Genomic DNA, 27,479 nt, shown 5'->3' with positions numbered 1-27,479 from the left:
TAATAAAGGAACTAGACATGAAATAACTAACAAAACAAGAAATGTGCGAAAACCTAAACAGTCCTATCTGGCGCAAACACAGAGACAGGAACAATCACCCACAAACACACAGTGAAACCCAGGCTACCTAAGTATGATTCTCAATCAGAGACAACTAATGACACCTGCCTCTGATTGAGAACCATACTAGGCCGAAACATAGAAATACCCAAAACCTAGAAAAACAAACATAGACTGCCCACCCAACTCACACCCTGACCATACTAAATAAATACAAAACAAAGGAAATAAAGGTCAGAATGTGACACCCTAACCTAACAGGTTTTAAAGATCACCCTCTGTGTTTAGTTAGACAGGTCACTCTTTACCCACAATATAGCAGGGGGTGTAAAACTATAACACATACATTTGTCCAGCAGCAGACTATGATCGATAATGTCAAAAGCCGCACTGAAGTCTAACAAAACAGCCCCCATAATATTTTTTATCATCAGTCATTTGTCTAGGTGCTGTGCTTGTTAACCTCATAACTTCTTTCGGATCATCAACAACATCTGGTGAAATTGCAGGTCTGTAAATTCAAATACAAAAGTAGTAATATTAAACATTCAGAAAAATACAAGTGTATTACACCATTCTTTAGCTTAGAATCTTGGTAATCGAACCGCTTGTCTGATTTACAATAGGCTTTTACGGCAAAAGCATAGCATTTGATCGTCTGAAGACAGCGCCTCACCCACTTCCTGCATTAACATGAATTCCTAACCTGCACAGGTGTCACAAAACTCAAAAATAGAGATAAAATAAATCACTTACCTTTGGAGATCTTATTTTTGCAAAGCAAAGGGTCCCAGTTACACAATGAATGGTCGTTTTGTTCGATAAAGTCCATTTGATTCAGAAATCCACCTGTTCCAACTCGCCAAACATGACTACAAAGGAATCTAAAAAGTTACCTGTAAACTTCGTCCAAACAATTCAAACAACGTTTCTAATCCAACCTCAGGTACCCTAATAGGTAAATCATTGATAACATTTAAGACAGAATATACTCTGTTCAATTACCAGAGAAAAAGAATGAGGAGTGCCCACTCATTCACCCGCGCCAAAAGACTAGAGTCCTTCTGAGGGATACTTCGAATGAATACGAATACTTCTTCATTTTTCAAAAAACAAGCATGAAACAATTTCTAAAGACTGTTGACATCTAGTGGAAGCCATAGGAACTGCAATCAGGGTCCTAGTTATAGACTTTCCCATAGAAAATCATTGAAAAGTCCAATGACAACAACAAAAAAATCCTGATGGATTGTCCTCTGGGTTTCGCCTGCCAAATCAGTTCTGTTGTACTCACAGACATTATTTTAATAGTTTTATAAACTTTAGAGTGTTTGTTATCCACTACTATCATGCATATGCATATCCTGAGTAACAGGCAGTTTACTTTGGGCACCTCAATCATCCAAACTTCCGAATACTGCTCCCGAGCCTTAAAAAAGTTAAATGTGTGCTGAAAGTATGTTGTCAATAATTTTGTTGTATCTCGTCAAACACAGTTTTTTTTTCAAATTTTACCAAGGGTTGACAACAGGCTGATTGGTCGGCTTTACTATTCTTAGGTATTGGAATGACCTTTGCTTCCTTCCAGGTGTCACGCCCTGGTCTTAGTTATCTTTGTTTTCTTTATTATTTTGGTTAGGTCAGGGTGTGACATGGGGGATGTATGTGTTTTTCTAGTCTAGGTGTTTATGTAAGTCTATGGTTGCCTAGATTGGTTCTCAATTAGAGGCAGGTGTTTATCGTTGTCTCTGATTGGGAACCATATTTATGCAGCCATGTTCTTTGGGTATTTTGTGGGTGATTGTCTTCTGTCTTTGTGTCATTGCACCAGATAGGACTGTTTCGGTTTTCACATTTTGTTGTTTTGTATTTTTGTAGTGTTCTCGTGTATGGTCTTGATTAAACATGTTGAACTCTAACCACGCTGCATTTTGGTCCTCCTCTCCTTCAGAGGAAGGAGGCCTGAGTGCACACACTTTCTAGTAGTCTTTCATTGACGATATGGCAAATAGGACTGCCAATATTGTCCACTATTATCCTCAGTAATTTCCTCAGTAATTTTCCATCGAAGTTGTCAGACCACAGTGGCTTTGTCATTGCTGACAGAAAACAATCATTTTTCACCTCTTCCCACACTCACTTTACAGAATTCAAAATTACAATGCCGGTCTTTCATAATTTGGTCAGATATACTCGGATGTGTAGAGTGTCAGCGTTTATTGCTGGCATATTTCTGGCCAAAGTTTTCAAATCTTGTGAAGGACAAAATTGTTAAAGTTGTTGGCAATATCAGTGGGTTTTGTGATGAATGAGCCATTTGATTCAATGAGTGACGAAGGTGAGATTGCCTTTTTGACGATTTCATTCTTTATGTCATTTATCTTTATTTCAAAGTGTTCTTTTTATTCAGTTTTTATTCCATTAATTTTGCCTCATCCGTCTCAACCATACAATTGTTAAATTTCTCATCAATGGACGGGGATTTATACGTTTTTACAGTCATTGTCTTAGTGGGTGCATGCTTCTTACTGACTGGGATAAGCAATTTCATAAATGTGTCAAGTGCAGCGTCTGGTTGCTCTTCATCACACACCACGGACCAACAAATATTCTTTACATCAACAACATAGGAATCACTACAACACTTTTTGTATGACCTCTTATACACTATATTAGGTTTGGTTTTTTGTTTTCCCAGATATCGCTGCTATATTGTGATCACTACATCTGATGGATTTGGATACTGCTTTAAATACATTTCTGCTTCATTAGTAAAGATGTGATCAATACATGTTGATGATTTCATTCCTGTGCTGTTTGTAACTACCCTGGTTGTTTGACTGATCACCTGAACCAGGTTGCAGGCACTAGTTACAGTTTGAAGCTTTCTCTTGAGTGGGCAGCCTGATGAAAGCCTGTCAATATTTTAATAACCTGTTAGGGATAGGGGGCAGCATTTTCACTTTGGATGAATTGCGTGCCCATAGTGAACTGCCTCCTACTCTGTCCCAGATGCTAATATATGCATATTATTATTAGTATTGGATAGAAAACACTGAAGTTTCTAAAACTGTTTGAATTATGTCTGTGAGTATAACAGAACTCATAGGGCAGGCAAATTTCCAAACAGGAAGTGGAAATTTGGGGCTGGTCGAATTTCAAGTCATCGCCTATTCACATCCAAACAAGATAATGATATGTTCGCACTTCCTACGCCTTCCACCAGATGTCAACAGTCTGTAGACCATGGAATGAAGCCTCTAGTGTGATATATGACCGGATGGGAGGGGAATGAGTCAGTGGTCTGTCAGAATGCCAGTTCCTGATTGCGCACATTACTGGTGATATCACCTGAGTTCCATGACTCTGTAGACAAAAACGAATGCTCCGGTTTGAACGTTATTGGATATATGAACTAACCGTGCTAGCAAAAGCAGGTAATTGGACACTAGTAATGGACATTATGGAACAAAACAATGATTTATTGTGGAACTAGGACTCCCTGCACTGCATTCTGATGAAAGATCATCAAAGGTAATGGAATATTTATGACGTAATTTCATATTTCTGTTGACTCCAACATGGCGGAGAAATATTGTTACGTCTTAGCGCTGTTTCAGATTATTGCAAGGTATGTTTTTTTCGTAACGGTTAAAAAAAATCTGACACAGAGGTTGCATTAAGAACCAGTGTATCTTTAATTATATTTAAAACATGTATCTTTTGTCAAAGTTTATGATGAGTATTTCTGTTATCTGGCTTAGCTCTGTAATTACTCCGGATATTTTGGAGGCATTTCTGAACATGGCGTCAATGTAAACCGAGATTTGTGGATATAAATATGCATATTATCGAACAAAACATAAATGTATTGTGTAACATGATGTCCTATGAGTGTCATCTGATGAAGATTATCAAAGGTTAGTGATTCATTTTATCTCTAATTCTGCTTTTGTGACTATCTTTGGCTGGGAACAATGGCTGTGTGTTCTTTTGGATTTGATGGTGATCTAACATGTATGTTGTGTTTTCGCTGTAAAACATTTTAAAAATCAGACACGATGGGTAGATTAACAAGATGTTTATCTTACATTTGCTGTATTGGACTTGTTAATGTGCGAAAGTTAAATATTTCAAAAACACTGTTAGCACTTGGTAGTCTATAATAGCAGCTTCCCACCAGAACGAGCTTTAGGTAAGGCAGATGAACCTGTAGCCATATTACTTCAACAGTTTATAACATGAGATCCTCTCTAATCTTTACAGGAATGTGGTTCTGAATATAAACAGCACCACCATTGGCATTTACATTTTTTCTGTAAATGTTATAACATTGTATTGCTACTGCTGTATCAAAAGTATTATCTAAGTGAGTTTCAGAGATAGAATATGAATGTAATCTGTTATTAGCAGTTTATTGATTTCATGTATTAACGTGAGTTATTTTTAGCACTTATGGGATTCTTATGAATTCCACATCACCGTCTAAGACGCTGCATCGCAGTGCAAACTGCGTTGCTACAGATGCTGGTTCAATACACGTGCTGGCCGTGACTGGGAGACCCTTGAGGCGCCGATAGGCTTTTGGTTTCTCTCCCTTTAAAAAACAGAACAAAATAATTCTAACAAACTGACTTTATTAACAAATTAATAAGAATTATTCACCCCATGTTCAAGAATGGCCTTTTTCTAGCTCACTTTACGTTATTTGAAAACAAAATAATTTTTAAACATACATTTTTTATAATTTTTTAAACAGAGCGATTATTATTATTAATAATTTATTATTCTAAATTATAAATCCCCATGGGATAAGCTCACAGATATATTATTAACCCTGTTATTAGCAGAACAATATATATTGGTCATATTTTTCATGGCTCCCGAGTGGCGCACAATGGGATTGCCTTGCAGTTCTCCAGCTGTATCTACTGAAAGCGCGTGAGGTTCAAGGTATGAGGGATGGGGACACGGGATGGGCCGCAGAGCCGCACACGTAAGACCGACCTAGCCCGTGGGGAAGAGAGGAGGTGGAAGGGGGAGGGGGAGTGGACCCCCACCCGGACACGCTGACAGCACTTTAAGGGTCATTGCACTAATAATGGCACTGACTAGGGAAATGTTCCCGCTATTCTGTTTTTAGTGCCAGTCTACACGTTCAGACTAAAACAATGTAACTAATAATAGCATGCTTTGTGAATAAAACAATGGTAAAAATACTTTTTCAAAATGCCAATGTTTATTTAGTTATGGATCCATAATGAATTACTATGGGAATAAATATCACTGAATTACAGAAATATCCTCCAATCCTCTTCATGTAATTATTGGCGGAGAGTCATGTCATATTTTTCGATTTTCATTTATTTATTTTATTTCACCTTTATTTAACCAGGCAGGCTAGTTGAGAACAAGTTCTCATTTACAACTGCGACCTGTCCAAGATAAAGCAAAGCAGTGTGACACAAACAACAACACAGAGTTACACGTGGAATAAACAAGCGTACAGTCAAAAACACAATAGAAAAAAAGAAAGTCTATATACAGTGTGTGCAAATGGCGTGAGGAGGTAAAGCAATAAATAGGCCATGGTAGCAAGTAATTACAATTTAGCAAATTAACACTGGAGTGATAGATGTGCAGATGATGAGGTGCAAGTAGAAATACTGGTGTGCAAAAGAGCAGAAAAGCAAATAAAAACAACATGGGGATGAGGTCGGTAGATTGGATGGGCTATTTACAGATGGGCTATGTATTGCTGCAGCGATTGGTTCGCTGTTTGGATAGCTGATGTTTAAAGTTAGTGGGGGAAATATAAGTCTCCAGCTTCAGCGATATTCTGTAGCATATGCATATTTTTCGATATGCTGTAGGCCTACCGTAGGCGACATGAGTCTCACTAGTGTTGAGAAATGTGCTGTTAAAAGTGGTGTAAGTCTTATTTATTTAAAGAGCATATTGAAGTTAGAATCAATAGGATTTTAAGAAATAGCATTCAAAAATGTTTGCACCGTTTCGGGCTGCTCTGAGAGACGTATGGGGTCTGGTCTTGATAAATCAATGAGATCTTTATTTTCACTGAGTCTCCATTTGGGTATTAGTTATACTACAATTAGAAAATAAGGGTGTAGAAATATTATGCCCTTAGTGTAACCTTTATTTAACTAGGCAAGTCAGTTAATTAAGAACCAATTCTTATTTACAAGGACAGCCTACTTCTTCTTCCCCATTGGGGATTTGAACCCTGGTCTCCCACATGCCCGCACGACACAGAGATTCTTTAGCTAAATAGCCCAGTACTGTACTCCCGACCGTCACATTGTACAATGCCATATTTTCTGCTCCATCCTTATGGAAACCCAGAGGGTTTTTAGATTTTCTTGGAATATAAACACCATAATATTAATAAAATGGATTAAGCAAGTACCAGTCAAAAGTTTGGACACACCTACTCATTCGAGGGTTTTTCTTTATTATTACTATGTTCTACATTGTAGAATAATAGTGAAGACATATCAACTATGAAATAACACAAATGAAATCAGTTAACTAGCACAAACTGATTGTCATAGCTAGCTAAAGTTAACCAAACAAGGTTCACTGTTAGCTAGCAAGCTAGCCATCTAACCTCCGCTAACGTTAGCTAGCTAACAGCAAGCTTTAACTTGGGGTATTTTGTTTAGACATGTAACGTTAACAATAGCTAGATAGCAAAACATTTTACTAAAATCCCAATCCATAGAGTAACGTTAGCAAATCAGCCATCAAACTCCAGCTGGCTAGCTTACAGCAAGCTTTAACTAGCAAAACAAACCGATTGTCATAGCTAGCTAAAGTTAACCAAACAGGTTCAATGTTAGATTCTTACCTGTATACATGGATGAAAGTTTCATTGCAGACAGATTCATTTTCAGTCAGAGATATTCAGCATCATTCTTCAGAAAGTAGTCCATCACAACAAACTCAAACCTTCTTCCTCTATGAGGTTTAACGGCGGTTGGCATCCAATTTGTTGCATTACCGCCACCTACTAGACTGGAGTAAAACTCCCTTGTACTTTGCTTGAAAATAAAAATGTACTAAATAAATACCCTACCATCTAACACTACACTCAAAATGATATGAAATAAGATTAACACCACCCTACTCCTGTCACGTGTGCTTCCTCTCCGTCCTCTAGGTCACCAGGCTGCTCGTTAGGGCGACAACCTGTCACCATCGTTAGGCGCATAATGACATTCACCTGGTCTCCATCACCTCCTTGATTACCTGCCCTTTATATGTCGCTCCCTTTGGCTTCTTCCCCAGTCGTCATTGTTCCTGTTCTATGACTGTGCGCTGTTTGTGGTTCTTGTGTTGCTCTTTTCTTTATAAAACGTATTCACTCACGGAACTTGCTTCCCGACTTTCAGTGTACATCGTTACAACTCCACTAATTACATTTATTTATTCCTACCTCATGACATCATCCTGAAAGGATGGGACATCACCTCTTAAAGGATGTACTGAATTAAATGTAAGAACAATATATTTACAATGGATATGCATATAACTATAACGTACCTACCCATGAAGTGAAACACAAAATGCTATAACCTTTGTAAATACTATGTACCTGCCTTTGAAAAGGGATTTTAAGGGTTTATTTATCTGGCTTCAGAGGTGTATTATAAGTGAAATGTTGTTCAAAATAATATAATTTATAATGTTAATGTAGGTAGTCATGAGCAAGCAGCTTCAAGTAAAGTGAAACACAGTAGGGTAAACCTTTTTATTACAATCATTGGGAAAATACACTTCAAAGTAGAATAACTGTTGTTACAGCACCTACGTGTAATTACAATATACTTTCAATACAATTACATATTTCACAGGATATATTAACATTTCAGTTATTACAAGGTTGTTAAAGAAAAGTATCGTAGCTACAATGTTTCTACACAGGAGCAAGCAACTTAATGTAAAGTGAAACACATCATGGAATACTCATGCAATTACTATGTAGTTACTATGTTGCAACGCATGCTCGATGTCCGCGTCCAGCTCCCACACCACCGGTACTACCAGGCAAGAAGCTGGAAGTATGGGAGTGTGATACATGGACCGCTCCTCTGTGTCATACATCCGGAACAGTGTGTCTGCCTTAGCGTTCTGGGAACCTGGTCTGTAGGATAGAGTGAAAACAAAACGGGTAAAGAACATAGCCCAACTTGCCTGGCAAGGGTTCAGTCTCCTCGCCGCCCGGATGTACTCCAAATTGCGGTGGTCAGTCCAGATGAGAAAAGGGTGTTTAACCCCCTCAAGCCAATGCCTCCATGCCTTCAGAGCCTTGACAAAAGCCAACAGCTCCTGGTCCCCCACATCATAGTTTCACTCCGCCGGGCTGAGCTTCTTCAAAAAGAAAGCACAGGGGCGGAGCTTTGGTGGCGTACCTGAGCGCTGAGAGAGCACAGCTCCTATCCCAGCCTCGGACGCATCCACCTCCACTATGAACGGCAAAAAGGGATCCAGATGAGCCAGCACGGGAGCTGAGGTAAACAGAGCCCTCAAGTGACCAAAAGCCCTGTCCGCCTCAGCCGACCACTGCAGCTGCACCGGTCCCCCCTTCAGCAGTAAGGTAATGGGAGCTGCTACCTGACCATAACCCCGGATAAACCTTTGGTAGTAGATGGCAATCCCCAGAACCGCTGCACTTCCTTTACCGTGGTGGGAGTCGGCCAATTAAGCACAGTTGAAATGCTGTCACTCTCCACCCCTGACGTGAAAATGCGGTAACCTAAGAAGGTGACGGACTGTTGGAAGAACAGACATTTCTCAGCCTTGACGTACAGGTCATGCTCCAACAGTCGACCAAGCACCCTGCGTACCAGGGAAACATGCTCGGCGCATGTAGCGGAGTATATCAGAATGTCGTCGATATACACCACTACACCCTGCCCGTGCAGGTCCCGGAAAAACTTGTCAACAAAGGCCTGGAAGACTGATGGAGCATTCATCAACCCATACGGCATGATGAGGTACTCATAATGCCCTGAGGGGGTACTAAATGCCGTCTTCCACTCGTCGCCCTCCCGGATATGCAGCAGGTTATAAGCACTCCTGAGATCCAATATTGTGAAGAAGCGTGCCCCATGCATTGACTCGATCGCACTGGCGATGAGAGGCAGCGGGTAGCTGTACCTTACAGTGATCTTATTGATTCCCTCGATAGTCAATACACAGGGGCAGACTGCACGTTCACACAGAGACGTTCACACAGGCGGGTGGTTGAACACTGCTCGAAAGCGGCGGGTGAATTCTGCGTAATGGTCCAATGCCGTGTCTCCCTCATGCCATACGGCGTTGGCTCACTCCAGGGCTTTGCCTGAGAGGCAGGAGACGAGGGCGGACACACTTTCACATCCGAAGGAGCCGGGTGGACGGTCGCCAGGTAGCACTCCAGCTGTAGTAGAAACCCCTGGTATCCGGCATCCGTCCCATCATACTCCCTCGGGAGCGCGAGTCGAATCCCGCTGGGACCAGGTGAAAGAGGGGTAGACAGTGGGACCTGTTGTAGTGGGGCTGGTGGTGGTGCTGAAAAACCCCCTCCTCTCTCCCAATGATCCATTGTCTGCAGCATGCGATCCATGGCTGTGCCCAGACGTTGCAACTTGGTCGCGTGCTGCTGAACGCTCCTCCACTGAAACTGGGAGGGCGTCTGCTCCTGCTGACTCTATTCTTCAGGTGAATGACTTTGTAAGGCGTGTATATGGAAGTCAAGTGCAGGAGAGCGGAGTATAATAAACAGGCACACTTTAATACCAGTTAACAAATGACAGCACATAACACATACTAGTGCTAAAACACGGTCTAAAACAAAATATATACTTACTTTAGGCATTTGGAAATTGCTCCCAAGGATGAACCATACTTGTGGAGTTCAACCATTTTTTTTCCTGAGGTCTTGGCTGATTTATTTTGATTTTCCAATGATGTCAAGCAAAGAGGCACTGAGTTTGAAGGTAGGCCTTGAAATACATCCACAGGTACACCTCCAATTCACTCAAAGTATATCAATTAGCCTATCAGAAGCTTCTAAAGCCATGACATCATTTTCTGGAATTTTCCAAGCTGTTTAGAGGCACACAGTCAACTTCGCGTATTTAAACCTCTGACCACTGGAATTGTGATACAGTGAATTACAAGTGAAGTAATCTGTCTCTAAACAATTGTTGGAAAAATGACTTGTGGCATGCACAAAGTAGATGTCCAAACTGACTTGCCAAAACTATAGTGTGTTATTAACAAGAAATTTGTGGAGTGGTTGAAAAAAATAGTTTTAATGACTCCAACCTAAGAGTGTATGTAAACTTCCGACTTCAACTGTAAATATAATACCTATACTGTTTATGCTAACACATATTCCTGTTCATTTACTAAAATCAGTTTGGTGCAGCTAGTTCACTCCGTCACAGGCTAGCCGGCAAAGCGGCGTTAGATGGTAAACTTTGAGCTAGCATAAGTTAACCTTATTCTTTTGTTGCTTGGGTTACCCTCCTGTCATAAAATAGTGCATTATGGGTAGAGTTCTGAAACAAGGTCCAGATACAGTAGAAAAATTAGGGACAATCTACATTTGACCTTTAAAACACTTTTTTATTTTTAATCCCAGCCCCCCCGTCCCTGCAGGAGGCCTTTTTCCTTCTGGTAGGCCGTCATTGTAAGTAATAACTTGCTCTTAGGTAGCCTGGTGGTTAGAGCGTTAGACTAGTAACCAAAATGTTGCAGGATCGAATCCCTGAGCTGACAAGGTAAAAAATCTGTTGTTCTGCTCCTGAACAAGGCAGTTAACCCACTGTTCCTTGGCTGTCATTGAGAATAAGAATTTGTTTTTAACTGACTTGCCATGTAAAAACCTGTTTGGGAAAAGTCTGCTGCTAGCGGGACACCGACAACATCCGGTGAAATTGCAGAGCGCAAAATTTAAATTATTATAAATATTTAACTTTCATAAAATCACACGTGTAATACATCAAAATAAAGCTTAACTTCTTGTTAATCCAGCCGCTGTGTCAGATTTCAAAAAGGTTTTACAGCGAAAGCACACCATGCGATTATCTGAGGACAGCGCCCAGCACACAAAACCATACAAACATTTTCCAACCAAGTAGATTAGTCACGGAAGTCAGAAATAGCAATATAATTAATCACTTACCTTCTTATGGTTGCACTCACAAGACTCCATGTTGCACAATAAATGTTTGTTTTGTTCGAGAAAGTCCCTCTTTATGTCAAAAAACCTCAGTTTGGTTGGCGCATTTTGTTCAGTAATCCATTGGCTCAAAGGCACATGAACAATCCAAATAGTACCAGTAAAGTTCATAGAAACATGTCAAACGATGTTGATAATCAAGCCTCAGGTTGTTTTTTGTCTAAATAATCAATCATATTTAGCGTTGTCAATATAAAGGAAAATTAACGAAAGGCGCGCTCACATGTGTAAGGGCTATTTGACCAAGAAGGAGAGTGATGGAGTGCTGCATCAGATGACCGGGCCTTCACAATGCCCCAACCTCAACCAAATTGAGATGGTTTTGGATGAGTTGGACTGCAGACTTAAGGAAAAGCAGACAACAAGTGCTCAGCATTTGTTGGACCCCCGTCACGACTGTTTGAAAAGCTGGTTGAGAGAATGCGAAGAGTGTGCAAAGCTGTCATCAGAGCAAAGGGTGGCTATTTGAAGAATCTGAAATATAAAATATTTTTTGATTTGTACAACACTTTTTTGGTTACTAAATGATTCCATGTAGAATACATACAATGTAGAAAATAGTAAAAATAAAGAAAAACTGTTGAATGAGTAGGTGTTCTAAAACGTTTACATGTAACTACTGTGTTATGAGTACATTTATTACTATTTAGTTGCGTATTGTGTCCTATAGTTACATATGCGTTCTCCGTTTTTCCCTACAACCCTCACAAGTGTCACGGGACTCGTCTGAAAGTAACCGGTACCGTTTTTTAAAAACATGTATGAAGGTAGGTAGCCTACCCAAAAAAAGGGTTTAAATATTTGTAAAAACATATACATGAGTATACATATATATATATATATATATATATATATATATATATATATATATATATATATATATATATATATATATATATATATATATATATATATATATATACTGTACATATATCTCCCTGATTTAGGACAGAAACTTCAAAAACTTGTTTCTTATTATACATTTTTTGACTGTCCTTTATGCATTTATGAATGTGTTATTCACTGTATTTACATGGGCTTTAATAGTAAAAGCAAAAATCTATATTTTATCAAATCATTTTTAAAATTAAAATTTTACCTTTATTTAACTCAGCAAGTCAGCTAAGAACAAATTTGTATTTACAATGACGGCCTAGGAACAGTGGCTTAGCTTCCTTGATCAGGGGCAGAACAACAGATTTTTACCTTGTCAGTTTGGGGATTTGATCTTGCAACCTTTCGGTTACTAGTCCAAAGCTCTAACCACTAGGCTACCTGCCGCCCCATATTTATTTGAGTGGTATCTAAAGGGTTCCTAAAATTCCAAATCAAATAGCTTAATGATCCATAGGATTACCATCGTAAAACAATTCCATATGTCAGTTTAGTACCCCCCCCACAATTTCTATGCCTCAGTAATGCAAAAATACATAATATTCACTTAATATGGACATATCAACTCACTGATTTCATTCCCACACATTAGACCAGCCATCACAACCCTACCGTATTTCTTTCACATCAAGTCCGCATTAGAAAACACCACTGTTGTCACACTTTATCCACCATTTATACATAGTATGACATACGCTTATAGATGATGTGTGAATCTTAAATGTCATGCTTCTGATGACTTTATGTATGCTATATAAAGCCTTTATAAGTTGAAGTTTGTTTATAGTGTGACCAAAAATTGGCATAATAAAACACAGATTCAGGATAATGGTGACTATAAAGAACGAAAGGAGGATTATGTAATTAACCTTATTAAAGTTGCTTATACGGATCCTCATTAGATGTTACCTTACCAACTACTATTCCTCCTACAGGATGTGAGATGTGGCATGGCCTGCATTACAACCACATATTTAATCATACTCACAGCATGTCTGCAGGATGTAAAAAATGATAACAGTTCAAATAAAATTATGAGACAATTTAAGGGTTCAAAACATACATACCTAGACACGCTTCCTTGATTTCTGTCTTATCTGTCCGCCGAATGATCTTCACCACGAATATCACAGCCAAAGGAGTGAGAAATGAAATTGCCTGTGACGAAAACAAGAAGAAACGCAATCTAAAGACAAACAACACACTTACGTACAGTATCACTAACATTGTTGCCGATTACAGGAACTCTTAATCGTTTCCCAAAGAGGTCCAATAGAGCGATTTTCCTGGCTTGACACAAAATTACTTTTCCTTCCACTGGGAGTGTGCAGTGTGGCATCTACCATTAAAAGTTTTAGTCAAAATAGTGCAAATGAGCTGCCACCGATAAGGTTCTTTATTGTGCTCTGGAATCTCTTGCACTAAAGGGAGCATTCTGCATTGTGTTTGTCACGCCCTGGTCAAAGTATTTTGTGTTTATCTTCATGTATTGGGTCAGGCCAGGGTGTGGCATGGGTTTTTGTATGTGGTGTGTATATATTGGGATTGTAGCTAGTGGGGTGATCTAGCAAAGTCTATGGCTGTCTGGAGTGGTTCTCAATCAGAGGCAGGTGTTTGTCGTTGTCTCTGATTGGGAACCATATTTAGGCAGCCATATTCTTTGAGTTTGTCGTGGGTGATTGTCCTTAGTGTCCTTGTTCCTGTCTATGTGTTAGTTTTCACAAGTATAGGCTGTTTCGGTTTTCGTTACGTTTATTGTTTTTGTAGTGTTTGTATTTAGATTCGTGTTACGTTTGTTTATTAAATTATGGATCGCAATCTACACGCTGCATTTTGGTCCGACTCTCCTTCACACCTAGAAAACCGTTACAGAATCACCCACCACAAACGGACCAAGCAGCGTGTCAACAGGCAGGAGCCACAGGAGAGGCAGCAGCAGCAGGAGCAGCAGCAGCTGCAGTGGGAGAGGCTGCACTACCTGGAGAAATGGACATAGGAGGACGAACTGGACGGTAAAGGACCCTGGGCTCAGCCTGGAGAATATCGCCGCCCCAAGGAAGAACTGGAGGCGGCGAAAGCTGAGAGGCGCAGGTATGAGGAAGCAGCACGGCGAAGCGGATGGAAGCCCGAGAGTCAGCCCCAAAAATGTCTTGGGGGGGGGGCTCACAGGGAGCATGGCGACGCTAGGAAGGAGACCTACGCCAACTTCCTGTGCTTACCGGGGGGCTAGAGAGACCGGGCAGGCACCGTGTTATGCAGTGGTGCGCACGGTGTCCCCAGTGCGGGTGCATAGCCCGGTGCGGTATACTCCAGCTCCGCGTATCGGCCGGGCTAGATTGAGCGTCGAGCCAAATGCCATGAAGCCGGCTCTACGCATCTGGTCCCCAGTGCGTCTCCTTGGGCCGGCTTACATGGCACCAGCCTTGCGCTCGGTGTCTCCGGTTCGCCTGCATAGCCCAGTGCGGGCTATTCCACCTCGCCGCACTGGCAGGGCGACCGAGAGCATTCAACCAGGTAAGGTTGGGCAGGCTCGGTGCTCAAGAGCTCCAGTGCGCCTGCACGGTCCGGTATATCCAGTACCACCTCCACACCCCAGCCCTTCGGTAGCAGCTCCCCGCACCAGGCTTCCTGTGCGTGTTCTCGGTCTAGTACCACCAGTGCCAGCACCACGCATCAGGCCTACAGTGCGCCTCGCCTCTCCAGCGCTGCCAGAGCCTTCCTCCTCTCCTGCGCTGTCAGAGTCTCCCGCCTCTCCAGCGCTGTCGGAGCCTTTCTCCTCTCCTGCGCTGCCGGAGTCTCCCGCCTGTTCAGCGCAGCTAGAGCCTTCTTCCTCTACAGCGCTGCTGGAGTCTCCTGTCTGCTCAGCGCAGCCAGAGCTGCCAGCCTGCATGGAGCAGTCAGAGCTGTCAGTCTGCATGAAGCAGCCAGAGCTGTCAGTCTGCATGAAGCAGCCAGAGCTGTCAGTCTGCATGAAGCAGCCAGAGCTGTCAGTGTGCATGGAGCAGCCAGAGATGTCAGTCTGCATGGAGCAGCCAGAGATGTCAGTCTGCATGGAGCAGCCAGAGATGTCAGTCTGCATGAAGCAGCCAGAGATGTCAGTCTGCATGAAGCAGCCAGAGATGCCAGTCTGCATGAAGCAGCCAGAGATGTCAGTCTGCATGGAGCAGCCAGAGATGTCAGTCTGCAAGGAGCTGCCAGTCTGCAAGGAGCTGCCAGTCTGCAAGGAGCTGTCAGTCTGCAAGGAGCTGCCAGTCTGCAAGGAGCTGCCAGTCTGCAAGGAGCTGCCAGTCTGTAAGGAGCTGTCAGTCTGCAAGGAGCTGCCAGTCTGCACGGAGCCGCCAGAGCTGCTAGTCTGTAAGAAGCCGCCAGAGCTGTCAGCCTACATGGAGCAGCCAGAGCCGCCAGTCAGCGTGGAGCAGCCAGAGCCGCTAGTCAGCATGGAGCAGCCAGATCTTTCAGTCTGCCAGGATCTGCCAGTCAACCAGACTCTTCCAGATCTGCCAGTCAACCAGACTCTTCCAGATCTGCCAGTCAACCAGATTCTTCCAGATCTGCCAGTCAACCAGACTCTTCCAGATCTGCCAGTCAACCAGACTCTTCCAGATCTGCCAGTCAACCAGACTCTTCCAGATCTGCCAGTCAGCCAGACTCTTCCAGATCTGCCAGTCAGCCAGACTCTTCCAGATCTGCCAGTCAGCCAGACTCTTCCAGATCCGCCAGTCAGCCAGACTCTTCCAGATCTGCTAGTCAACCAGACTCTTCCAGATCTGCCAGTCAACCAGACTCTTCCAGATCCGCCAGTCAGCCGGGATCTGCCAGAACTGCCAGTCGGCCAGGATCTGCCAGTCGGCCAGGATCTGCCAGTCGGCCAGGATCTGCCAGTCAGCCAGGATCCGCCAGTCAGCCAGGATCTGCCAGTCAGCCAGGATCTGCTGAAACCACCAGCCAGCCAGGATCTGGTAGATCTATCTACCTGCCTGAGCTTCCTCTCATTCCTGAGCTTCCTCTCACTCCTGAGCTTCCTCTCACTCACGAGCTTTCGCTCACTCCCGAGCTTCCCGTCTTTCCCGAGCTGCCTCAGTCCCGAGCTACCCTTCAGTCCCGATCTGCTCCTCAGTCCAGTGGGGTTCTGGGTGAGGACTACTAGGCCATGGTCGGCGGCGAGGGTGGACTATCCAGGGACGTGAGGAGAGGGGACTAAGACATTGACTGAGTGGGGTCCACGTCCCGCGCCGGAGCCGCCACCATGGACAGACGCCCACCCGGACCCTCCCTATTGTTTCGGGAGTCCGCACCTTAGGGGGGTTCTGTCACGCCCTGGTCGAAGTATTTTGTGTTTATCTTCATGTATTGGGTCAGGCCAGGGTGTGGCATGGGTTTTTGTATGTGGTGTGTATATATTGGGATTGTAGCTAGTGGGGTGATCTAGCAAAGTCTATGGCTGTCTGGAGTGGTTCTCAATCAGAGGCAGGTGTTTATCGTTGTCTCTGATTGGGAACCATATTTAGGCAGCCATATTCTTTGAGTTTGTCGTGGGTGATTGGATAGTGTCCTTGTTCCTGTCTATGTGTTAGTTTAGGCTGTTTCGGTTTTCGTTACGTTTATTGTTTTTGTAGTGTTTGTATTTAGATTCGTGTTACGTTTGTTTATTAAATTATGGATCGCAATCTACACGCTGCATTTTGGTCCGACTCTCCTTCACACCTAGAAAACCGTTACAGTGTTCTGTTCAGTGGCTGTCACTCCATAGGAGACTTGGGCATTCACAGACACCAGGTTATTAATTTCTGCTTCAAAAAGTGTTAATTACTTTCGGCTCCAATTCAATATAATCCTGTTTTTCCTTCAAAATCTGCAGTGGATGCAAACACTTGATTCATAAGATGTGCAGCACATTGATGTTCACAGCACATCAAATTTCCCTTGAGATAGCGATAATTTGATCATTTAAGTCTTTAAATTCAAATATATTGTATCAGTTAAGCAATCTGTTTCAAAATCACTATCGCTTTCTGGCAATTATAACCTCACCCAGGAGATCATAGCGGGTCTATGAGAGGTCAGACTGAGTAGGGCTCTTTAACTTCTGGGATGAAGGATGACTATGGATTAGATACAGGATAGGCAAGTGAAGCACAAAAGCGAGATGGAGAAGCAAAGTTTGCGTATTGTTGCTTTGTCAATACAAATATGTTATTTTGTCATCACAATAAAATTACTTTTTGGAGAGAGTTCCTTTTTAGTTTTTTAATATAATTTTCCTTGCTTTTTATAGAAGGCAGGGGAGGAAGTTACACAGACGTTATGGTGTTAACTTCTTCAATGTGTATCAGGGGACAGCAGTAAGCCGCTATCACTCTGCGTATTTGCTGACCTGTGACACACAGTTAGATGGGAGCAGCCAAAGAATTAACACACACAGGAACTTTATTTATACACACTGGAGATGAACATGGGCATATGCATGGGGATGGTTCTGTAACGGACAGAAACAGAGATACTGTAGAATGAATATGCTATACAGGAGATAAATACACTGGCCTGAATGGAAATATGCAGTACGATAGAATGGGATATGGGATACAAGGATTGTATCTAATATTGACCTAATAATTTTCCATGTATTACATAGTAACACCAGATTAATGACTAGCACGGCAATAGGACAGTAAGAATAATGGCTAGGACTGTATATAGCATATAGTAGGCTATTGCACACCAACATTCAAGAGCAGGGACTGTATTTAAATCTATAGGAAATAGGAAGTAGTAAACAGTGACTAATAATTGCAGACAATATCAGTAGTAGTAACTAAGTAATAACAGGAATGAGAACAACATAGAATAATGCTACTCTGAACATACTGCAATGACAACAACATCGACAACAACTTACTTTGTTTACACATCCCATGGCTACATGTCCACTCACGTTCTCAGACCAGAAAACATGGTTCAGGACCGCGCTAAAACGTATACGTTTGAGGGAGCATGCAAAGGACTAGATTAACTAGACTGCTAGGAGCATCTGACCAATCACAGGATGCATGATAAGTGCATGGGGTCAGTGTGGGGTGCATGGGGTCAGTTTGAATGGCTGAAGCCATGAACTGGAGGTGATCGATATTCTCCAGTGAGGGGAGAGCTAGACTACAGTGGTTCTTTCTTTGAAAGTTTTGATCTTATGCTGCGACCGTTAGTGGTAGATGATAGCATTCTGTCATTGCACCAAAGTATCACAAGGGGGAGTTAGAACGCTGATCTATCGATGGAGGTGTTAACCTCTTGAGTGTAGGGGGTCAGTATTTTGATGTTTGGAATAAAAACATACCCAAATGAAACTGCCTATTTCTCAGGCCCAGAATCTAGAATATGGATAAAATTGGCAGATTAGGATAGAAAACACTCTAAAGTTTCCAAAACTGTCAAAATATTGTCGGCGAAAACCTGAGGAAAATCCAGCCAGGAAGTGCTGTTTTTCCTGAAACCTATCTGTTCCATTGCATACCTTCCCTCCATTTAAAGTGTTATCAACCATATTCCTTTCTCTATGGCTTCCACATGGTGTGAACAGTCTTTAGACATAGTTTCAGGCTTCTATTCTGAAAAATGAGCGAGAAAGATCACATTGCGTCAGTGGATGGCTGCGTGCCAGCAGAGTTTTGCATGTGCAACAGCTTGGAGCAGACATTTTCTCTCTCCTATTGAAAACGCTACAGTCCGGTTGAAATATTATCGATTATTTATTGTAAAAACAACCTGAGGATTGATTATAAAAAACATTTGACATGGTTCTACGAACTTTACGAATACTATTTGGAATTTTCGTCTGCCCGTTGTGACCGCTCGAGCCTGTGGATCTCTGAACAAAACATGCCAACCAAATTGAGGTATTTTGGATATAAAAATCATCTTTATCGAACAAAAGGAACATTTATTGTGTATCTGGGAGTCTCGTGAGTGCAAACATCTGCAGATCATCAAAGGTAAGTGATTCATTTTATTGTTTTTCTTTGCTGCTAGCTGTTTGTAATGTTTTGTCTGCTGAGACAGATGTCATAACATAAATGCTTGGATAGCTTTTGCTGTAAAGCTTTCTTGAAATCTGACATGCCAGGTGGATTACCTTCTTAGAACTACCCCTCGTGGATCCGGGAGAATTGTCATCAACTACACTAATTAGCATAACACAACGGACAAAATATCTTACTAGAAAATATTCATGAAATCACAAGTGAAATATAGTGAAACACAGCTTAGCCTTTTGTTAATCACCCTGTCATCTCAGATTTTGAAATTATGCTTTACAGCCAAAGCAAGACAAGCATTTGTGTAAGTTTATCGATAGCCTAGCATAGCATTATGCGCAGCTAGTGGATGTGGATGTTGGTGGATGTTGGATGGTGGATGTTGACAAAAATGTGCGCCAAGGAGGTGTTTTCAGTCTGAGAGAGTCTCTCTTCTCTGAAACTAGAGTCCTGCATCAGGCATAAAAAAAATGTCGGTGGTCCTGGAGCATTTAAAGCATACAGAAGATAGATGCCGCCTCTTAATGATTTCCGAGAGCCGATCTGTTATCCAATGATTATTATTATTATTAACCCTGCATTAAAATTACATAAAATGTTGGATCAAGCATATAATGTACAGTATTTTTTCATTAACATCTTTATGCTTTTGTTAATAAAATAATTATAAAAATACTCTTTCAAAATGCAGATGTTTATTTCAACTACTGTACATTTCAGCTACATAATCCCAATATAATAGTATTTTTGAAATGTCTCTAATAGATTTTCCTTTCCTCCTGAAAGCCCTAATCTGTTCACTTAAATGAATAGAGATCCTGGTCATGCTACAGTATGTTGTTACAGGATAATCAAGGTGAGGACAATCGGCAATCAGCTGTATATTTATGGCCTATTGTAACCTGGAGTCACACCTTTCCAGTACTCCTCAACCCTCACAAATCTCCACCCTTATTAATAACTTCTCTAGGGTAGGGGGCAGCATTTGGAAATTTGGATGAAAAGCGTGCCCATATTAAACTGCCTTCTACTCAGGCCCAGAAGATAGGATATACATATAATTGGTTGATTTGGATAGAAAACACTAACGTTTCCAAAACTGTTAAAATAGTGTCTGTGAGTATAACAGAACTGATTTGGCAGGCTAAAACCTGAGAAAAATCTATTCAGGAAGTGGGATTTTTTGTTGTTGTTGTAGTTTTCTATTCAATGCCATTACAGTATCCATTGACTTAGGACTCACTAGATGTCAACAGTCGTTAGAAATGGTTTCAGGCTTGTATTCTGAAAAATGAGTAAGAGCAGTCTGAATGTTGGACCCAGAGCTTTTTCATGCACGCGACCGAAAGAGTGCATTTCTTGTTTACCTTTTATATGATTGAACCTTTATTTAACTAGGCAAGCCAGTTAAGAACAAATTCTTATTTTCAATGACGGCCTAGGAACAGTGGGTTATATGCCTGTTCAGGGGCAGAACGACAGATTTTTACCTTGTCAGCGCAGGGGTTTGAACTTGCAACCTTCCGGTTACTAGTCCAACGCTCTAACCACTAGACTACCCTGCCACCCCATATTGACATTGTTATTGTCCAGTTGAAATGTTATCGATTATTTAGGCAAAAACAACCTGAGGGTTGAATAACAACATGGTTTGACATGTTTCCATGAACTTTACTGATACAATTTGGATTTTTTTGTCTGGCTGTTGTGACTGCGTTTGAGTTGAGCCTGCGGATTACTGAAGAAAACGCTTGAGCAAAACGGAGGATTTTGAATATAAAGAGAGACTTTATCAAAAAAGAGAGACTTTAACAAAAGGAACATTTATTGAATAAATGGATGTCTTCTGAGCGCAACCATATGAAGATCATCAAAGGTAAGTGATTCATTTTATCTCTATTTCTGACTTGTGTAACTCTTCTACTTGGCTGATTACTGTTTGTAATGATTTGTCTGCATGGCGATGTTCTCAAATAATCGTAAGGTATGCTTTCCCCGGAAAGCATTTTTGAAATCTGACACCGTGGTTGGATTCACAAGAAGATCATCTTTAACTTCTTGGATATAGGGGGCGCTCTTTTAATTTATGGATAAAAAAACGTTCCCATTTTAAACAAGATATTTTGTCACGAAAAGATGCTCGACTATGCATATAATTGACAGCTTTGGAAAGAAAACACTCTGACGTTTCCAAAACTGCAAAGATATTGTCTGTGAGTGCCACAGAACTAATGCTACAGGCGAAACCAAGATGAAACTTCAAACAGGATGTGAGCCAGATTTTTGAGGCGCTGTGTTCCAATGTCTCCTTATATGGCTGTGAATGCACCAGGAACGAGCCTACACTTTCTGTCATTTCCCCAAGGTGTCTACAGCATTGTGACGTATTTGTAGGCATATCATTGGAAGATTGACCATAAGAGACTACATTTACCAGGTGCTCCGGTTGGTGTCCTCCATCAAAATTGGTGCGTAATCTCCAGCTGCATGTATTTTCCCATGTGATTCAGAGGAGAAACCAAACTGCCAGGAATGACTTATCATCTAATAGATATGTGAAAAACACCTTGAGGATTGATTCTAAACAACGTTTGCCATGTTTCTGTAGATATTATGGAGTTAATTTGGAAAAAAGTTTGGCGTTTTGATGACTGAATTTTCTGTTTTTTTTTCTCAGCCAAACGTGATGAACAAAACGGAGCGATTTCTCCTACACAAATAATCTTTTTGGAAAAACTGAACATTTGCTATCTAACTGAGAGTCTCCTCATTGAAAACATCAGAAGTTCTTCAAAGGTAAATTATTTTATTTGAATGCTTTTCTTGTTTTTGTGAAAATGTTGCCTGCTGAATGCTAGGCTTAATGCTATGCTAGCTATCAATACTCTTACACAAATGCTTGTTTTGCTATGGTTGAAAAGCATATTTTTAAAATCTGAGATGACAGTGTTGTTAACAAAAGGCTAAGCTTGAGAGCCAATATATTTATTTCATTTCATTTGCGATTTTCATGAATAGTTAACGTTAGTTGTATCTTTTCTGAATTTTTATAATGAGTATTTCTGTATTTGAATTTGCCGATTTGCAATCTCACTGGATGTTGGCCAGGTGGGATGCTAGCGTCCCACATACCCTAGAGAGGTTTTAAACAGCTCGTTTTTTAATGGTAACTGTGTTATCTAAAATAAAAAGACATTGCGAACAAAGAGAACAGACAAAATGGACAAAGTTTCATCAAGCCAGCTTCTGGGTTAGGGTTAGGGTTAGGGTTAGGGTTAGTCAAATGCATTTGTGAATTCAATCGCTTTAGCTGACATGCTGCAGTTTATATAGTACATCGTTTAATTTCTTTCCTGTCTCTGTCCTGGAGTTATTTTAATTAAGACATAATACCAGGACAACTCCCCCAGGAGAGAGAGAGAGTTTGGTTATCTGTCAGCCATTGGCCTAACTGATGGATCCCTTTGATCCTCACCCAGGAGAGAGAGAGAGTCATGACACCTGTATGCCAATAAGTAAGTTACACTAAAACAGCTACAGTAAACATGACTCTTAGGTCTACAGCTCCATGTCATTTCAATAACTTAACTTCTCAAAAATTCCCTCTGGTGGTCAAACTAGCATTAACTAGCATTAACCTGTTGGTACTAGGGGGCAGTATTTTCATTTTTGGAAAAAAAACGTTCCCGTTTTAAACATGATATTTTGTCAGGACAAGATGCTAGAATATGCATATAATTGACAGCTTTGGATAGAAAACTGTAAAGATATTGTCTGTGAGTATAAGAGAACTGATGTTGCAGGCGAAAGCCTGAGAAAAATCCAATCTGGAAGTGCCCCAGGTTTTGAAAGCGTTGCGCTCCAATGAGTCCCTATTCAGCTGTGAATGTGCTATCAACGAGCTTACGCTTTCTACGTATTCCCCAAGGTGTCTACAGCATTGTGACGTAGTTTTACGCATTTCTGTTGAAGAATAGCCGTAGGCGGCCACATTGCGTAAGTGGTCACATGGTGGTTCCGAGAGAGATTCTCGTGTAAAATACAGAGGTAGCCATTACTCCAATCGGTCCTACTGAATAACTAATTGTCCTGACGGATATATTATCGAATAGATATTAGAAAAACACCTTGAGGATTGATTATAAACAACGTTCGCCATGTTTCTGTCGATATTATGGAGCTAATTTGGAATATTTTTCGGCGTTGTGGTGACCGCAATTTCCGGGCGACTTCTCAGCCAAACGTGAAGAACAAATGGAGCTATTTCGCCTACAAAAATAATATTTTGGGAAAAAATGAACTTTAGCTATCTACCTGGGAGTCTCGTGAGTGAAAACATCCGAAGTTCATCAAAGGTAAACGATTTAATTTGATTTGCTTTTCTGATTTTCGTGACAAGGTTGCCTGCTGCTAGCAAGGCATAATGCTTTGCTAGTCTATGATAAACTTACACAAATGCTTGTCTAGCGTTGGCTGTAAAGCATTTTTGAAAATCTGAGATGGCAGGGTAATTAACAAAAGGCTAAGCTGTGTTCCAATATATTTCACTTGTGATTTTCATGAATAGGAAGATTTTCTAGGAAGATTTATGTCCGTTACGTTATACTAATTAGTGTCAGGCGATGATTACGCTCCCGGATCCGGGTTTGAGAGTCACAAGAAGTTGTCAACAATGGCTGACAAATAATGTGCCATAGAATTCTGCGGCACCCCACAAGCTGTGCTGCAGATAGAACACACCCTGGAGTTTCTAAAACGGTTTGAATGATGTCTGTGAGTATAACAGAACTCAAATGGTCTGAAAACCTGAGACAAATCCAACCAGGAAGTGGGAAATCTGATGTTTGTAGTTTAATTTAAGTGATTGCCTTTCCAATATGCTGTGTCTATGGGGCCAGATTGTACTTCCCAAGGCTTCCAGCAGATGTCAACACTTTTTAGAAAGTTGTTTGAGGCTTCTATTGTGAAAGGGTGTCACATGAGAGCTGTTTCAACAATTGGACTAGGCTGAGGCCAATCACTTATTGACTGCGTGGACACAATCGGGTGCGTCGTTCCTTCTTTTTCCTCTGTAATGAATACACTATTGTCCGGTTGGAATATTATTGAAGATTTATTATAAAAAAAGACCCCAACGATTGATTGTAAACATTGTTTGACATGTTTCTACAAACTGTAATGGAACTCTTTTGACTTTTTGTCTGGATTTTGCGCTCGCGCATTGTGCCTTTGGAATAGTGAACTAAACGCGCAAACAAAACGTATACAAAACGTAAACGAGGTATTTGGACATAAATATGGGAAGTAATCCAACAAAATGAACATTTCTTGTGGGAGTCCTGGGAGTGCATTCCGACGAAGTTCAGCAAAGGTAAGTGAAGATTTATAATGCTATTTATGACTTTTGTTGACTCCACAATTTGGCGGGTAACTGTATGGCTTGCTTTGTGGCTGAACGCTGTTCTCAGATTATTGAATATTGTGCTTTAGCTGTAAAGCTATTTTGAAATCTGACACAGCGGTTGCATTAAAAACAAGTTTATTTTTAATTCTATTTAAAAAATGTATCTTTCATCAAAGTTTATGATGAGTATTTCTGTTATTTGATGTGGCTCTCTGCATTTTCTCCGGATGTTTTGGAGGCATTTCTGAACATGGTGCCAATGTAAACTGAGGTTTTTGGATATAAATATGAACATGATCGAACAAAACATACATGTATTGTGTAACATTAAGTCCTGGGAGTGTCATCTGATGAAGATCGTCAAAGGTTAGTGATTAATTTTATATTTCTGCTTTTTGTGACATCTCTCTTTGGTTGGAAAATGGCTGAATGCTTTCTGTGACTAGTTGCTGACCTAACATAATGATATGTTCTGCTTTTGCCGAAAAGCCTTTTTGAAATCGGACACTGTGGTTGGATTAACGAGAAATGTATCTTTAAAATGATGTCAAATACTTGTATGGTTGAGGAATATTAATTATGAGATTTCTGTTGTTTTGAATTTGGTGCCCTGCAATTTCACTGGCTGTTGGCGAGGTGGGACGCTAGCGTCCCGAACGATCCCAGAGAGGATAAAGGGAGATTTCTAACTAATTTTCAGGGAGAGAGAGAAAACAGGAATGTGGGTCTAATGATTACAAACATGAGTATCATTAAATTGAGTTCTTCTTGTATGAAAGGAAGAGTCCGGAAGACGGATATCATTGACTTTTCTGGCTCTAAAAAGAGAACCTCTAATGAAATAATTATGTTTAATTATGGAAGAGTCCTTCATTGGTCCACACACCTATCAGCGCTTCTTCTTGTTGCTACCGGCTAGAATGATGAAAACACTTATTTCAGAACTTTTACCTACATCTGCCAGCAGCATCACTCACCAACATATATAGTTGCAGCAGGCCAAGGTAGGAGAGTCAGAAACACACACATGCAACATCATCACTCACACTTACTTGCGGTATTGGAGTTGTTGTTTCTGTGGGTCGGGTGGATGGGGAACCAGCATCCTCCTCCTGAATCCTCCTCATGATGGTTGCAGAAGCTGGGGTCCATGGGATATGTTGCCTCCTCTGGATTTGAGGTCTTACCAATGCCTTGTCCAGCTCCTGGAGAAAGCCATCTCCTCTTGAGCTTCCCTCTGTTCCAATCTGATTCAACGCCATCCAGACAACAAACACGTTGTATGCCGAGATGTCCAAGATGTTGATGAATTTCACAAGAGGCCAGCGTAGGGTTCTTCTTTTGCAGCTGTAGCCAGTCAACAGCTTGTCTAAATTGTCCACCCCTCCTTTTGTGGCATTGCAATCCATTATGATTTCTGTTTTTTGATGTTCCAGGCCACAGATTCTCCCATCCCTATGTAGCGTACTCATGAGTACCACATTTTTGCCTTTCTTTGGCACGTAGGACACTAGGGACATGTCAGCTGTGAACGCGAACTTAGAGGAATTGATTGGCCTGTTCTGTGTATTCAACAGCTGTTCCTACCATTGTCAGCTTCCTCTTGAGGAGCTCCTGTCCCAGCTTGTGCAAAGTAAAAAAGTTATCACGTGATGTTGTGGCCCCGGAGTCCCTGTGTCACATCCATCCCTTGGATCTTCTCTGGGGCTCCTCGATCTGACTTCCCCATATACACTTTCATGTTCCAGCATATGATGAAGCAGAATCACAGGCAGCCCAGATCTTGATTCCAAACTTTGCAGGTTTAGACGGTATGTACTGCCTGAAGAGGCAGCAGCCGCTAAATGGCATAAGCTGCTCATCAACAGAAACTTTGGGCCAAGGGTTGTAAAACAGGGGAATGTGGTCCACCCAATGTGGTCCACCCACCACACTGACCTGATTGCAGCTAGCTTGTCTTTCTGCTGCCGAACGGGTTTGGTGTCTCGATTATCGAAGCAGATGGAAATAATGTGAAAGTTTTCCAGAGACATTGTTTCAAAAAAAGTGTTCTGCCAGTTTCTGCATCCCACAGGGATTCTGTGGATTCCCAATTATATCTGAAAACACCAGCAAGGATAAGATCCCCAAAGTATGCATGTATATTAGTTTGGTCCATCTCCTTCGATCTCTCTCCAAAAGCACGCCTTCCCTCCAAATTAGTGCATTCCAGAACAATTTCCTGGATGGTGTCTGGGACTTTATGTCCTGCACATGAAAAACCGCCATCCGTGTTGTTCCTGGTTGCGTCCTTATCACTTTGGCAGCCATGCAGGGTGGCTAATTCCTTGGGCAAGAAGACCCTTACAAAAAAAATTGATATCTTTATTTCTCCTCCTGCAGACTGCTATTTAGCTGGTTCCTGGCAGGCTGGTCCTGGGGCTAGCTGAGGGTCAATCTTCTTCCAACTCACTGTCAGATTCCGAATTGACAGAGACATGATCCTCATATTCGGAAAAGTGTTAATATCCAAAGTGGAAGAGCTCCATCCACACTAGCTTCTCTCTCTGCAAAGACTATTTCTAAGGCCTTCTGAGCAGAGATTATTTTTGCCATACTGATTGACTTTGGTGAGGAGCCATACATGAAAAGCTATTTATTTTTGTGTCCCTCTCCCAATTTGCACCTGACTGGGGTAGAATGTGGGAATATCCATTTTTTTTTTACAATGTATCGAAATAATGTATTGTAATAACATTTTGCAGGTTCCCACAAGACGTTGTGTAGTTTCACACACTACAAAGTGTAAAGAGTGCGAGGCAGACAGGCAGGGAAACAGACAGATTATTGGTGCTATGTTGAA

General features: G+C 41.4%; 1 protein-coding gene across 1 annotated transcript in view; it reads right to left on the bottom strand.

Annotated features, from left to right (window-relative positions):
• LOC112253506 (phospholipid phosphatase 4-like) overlaps nt 1–27,479 on the bottom strand; it is a 128,417-nt gene that overhangs the window by 62,746 nt on the left and 38,192 nt on the right. Inside the window, exon 4 of the mRNA XM_024425458.1 lies at nt 13,273–13,363. Coding sequence (XP_024281226.1) covers nt 13,273–13,363 — 91 coding nt within the window. The remainder of the gene's footprint in view (nt 1–13,272; nt 13,364–27,479) is intronic.

Source organism: Oncorhynchus tshawytscha, linkage group LG06 (assembly GCF_018296145.1).
Source record: "Oncorhynchus tshawytscha isolate Ot180627B linkage group LG06, Otsh_v2.0, whole genome shotgun sequence".
Classification (NCBI taxonomy): Eukaryota; Metazoa; Chordata; class Actinopteri; order Salmoniformes; family Salmonidae; genus Oncorhynchus; species Oncorhynchus tshawytscha.
Note: the sequence above shows the minus strand (reverse complement) of the source record. Positions and strands in the feature narration are given on the sequence as shown.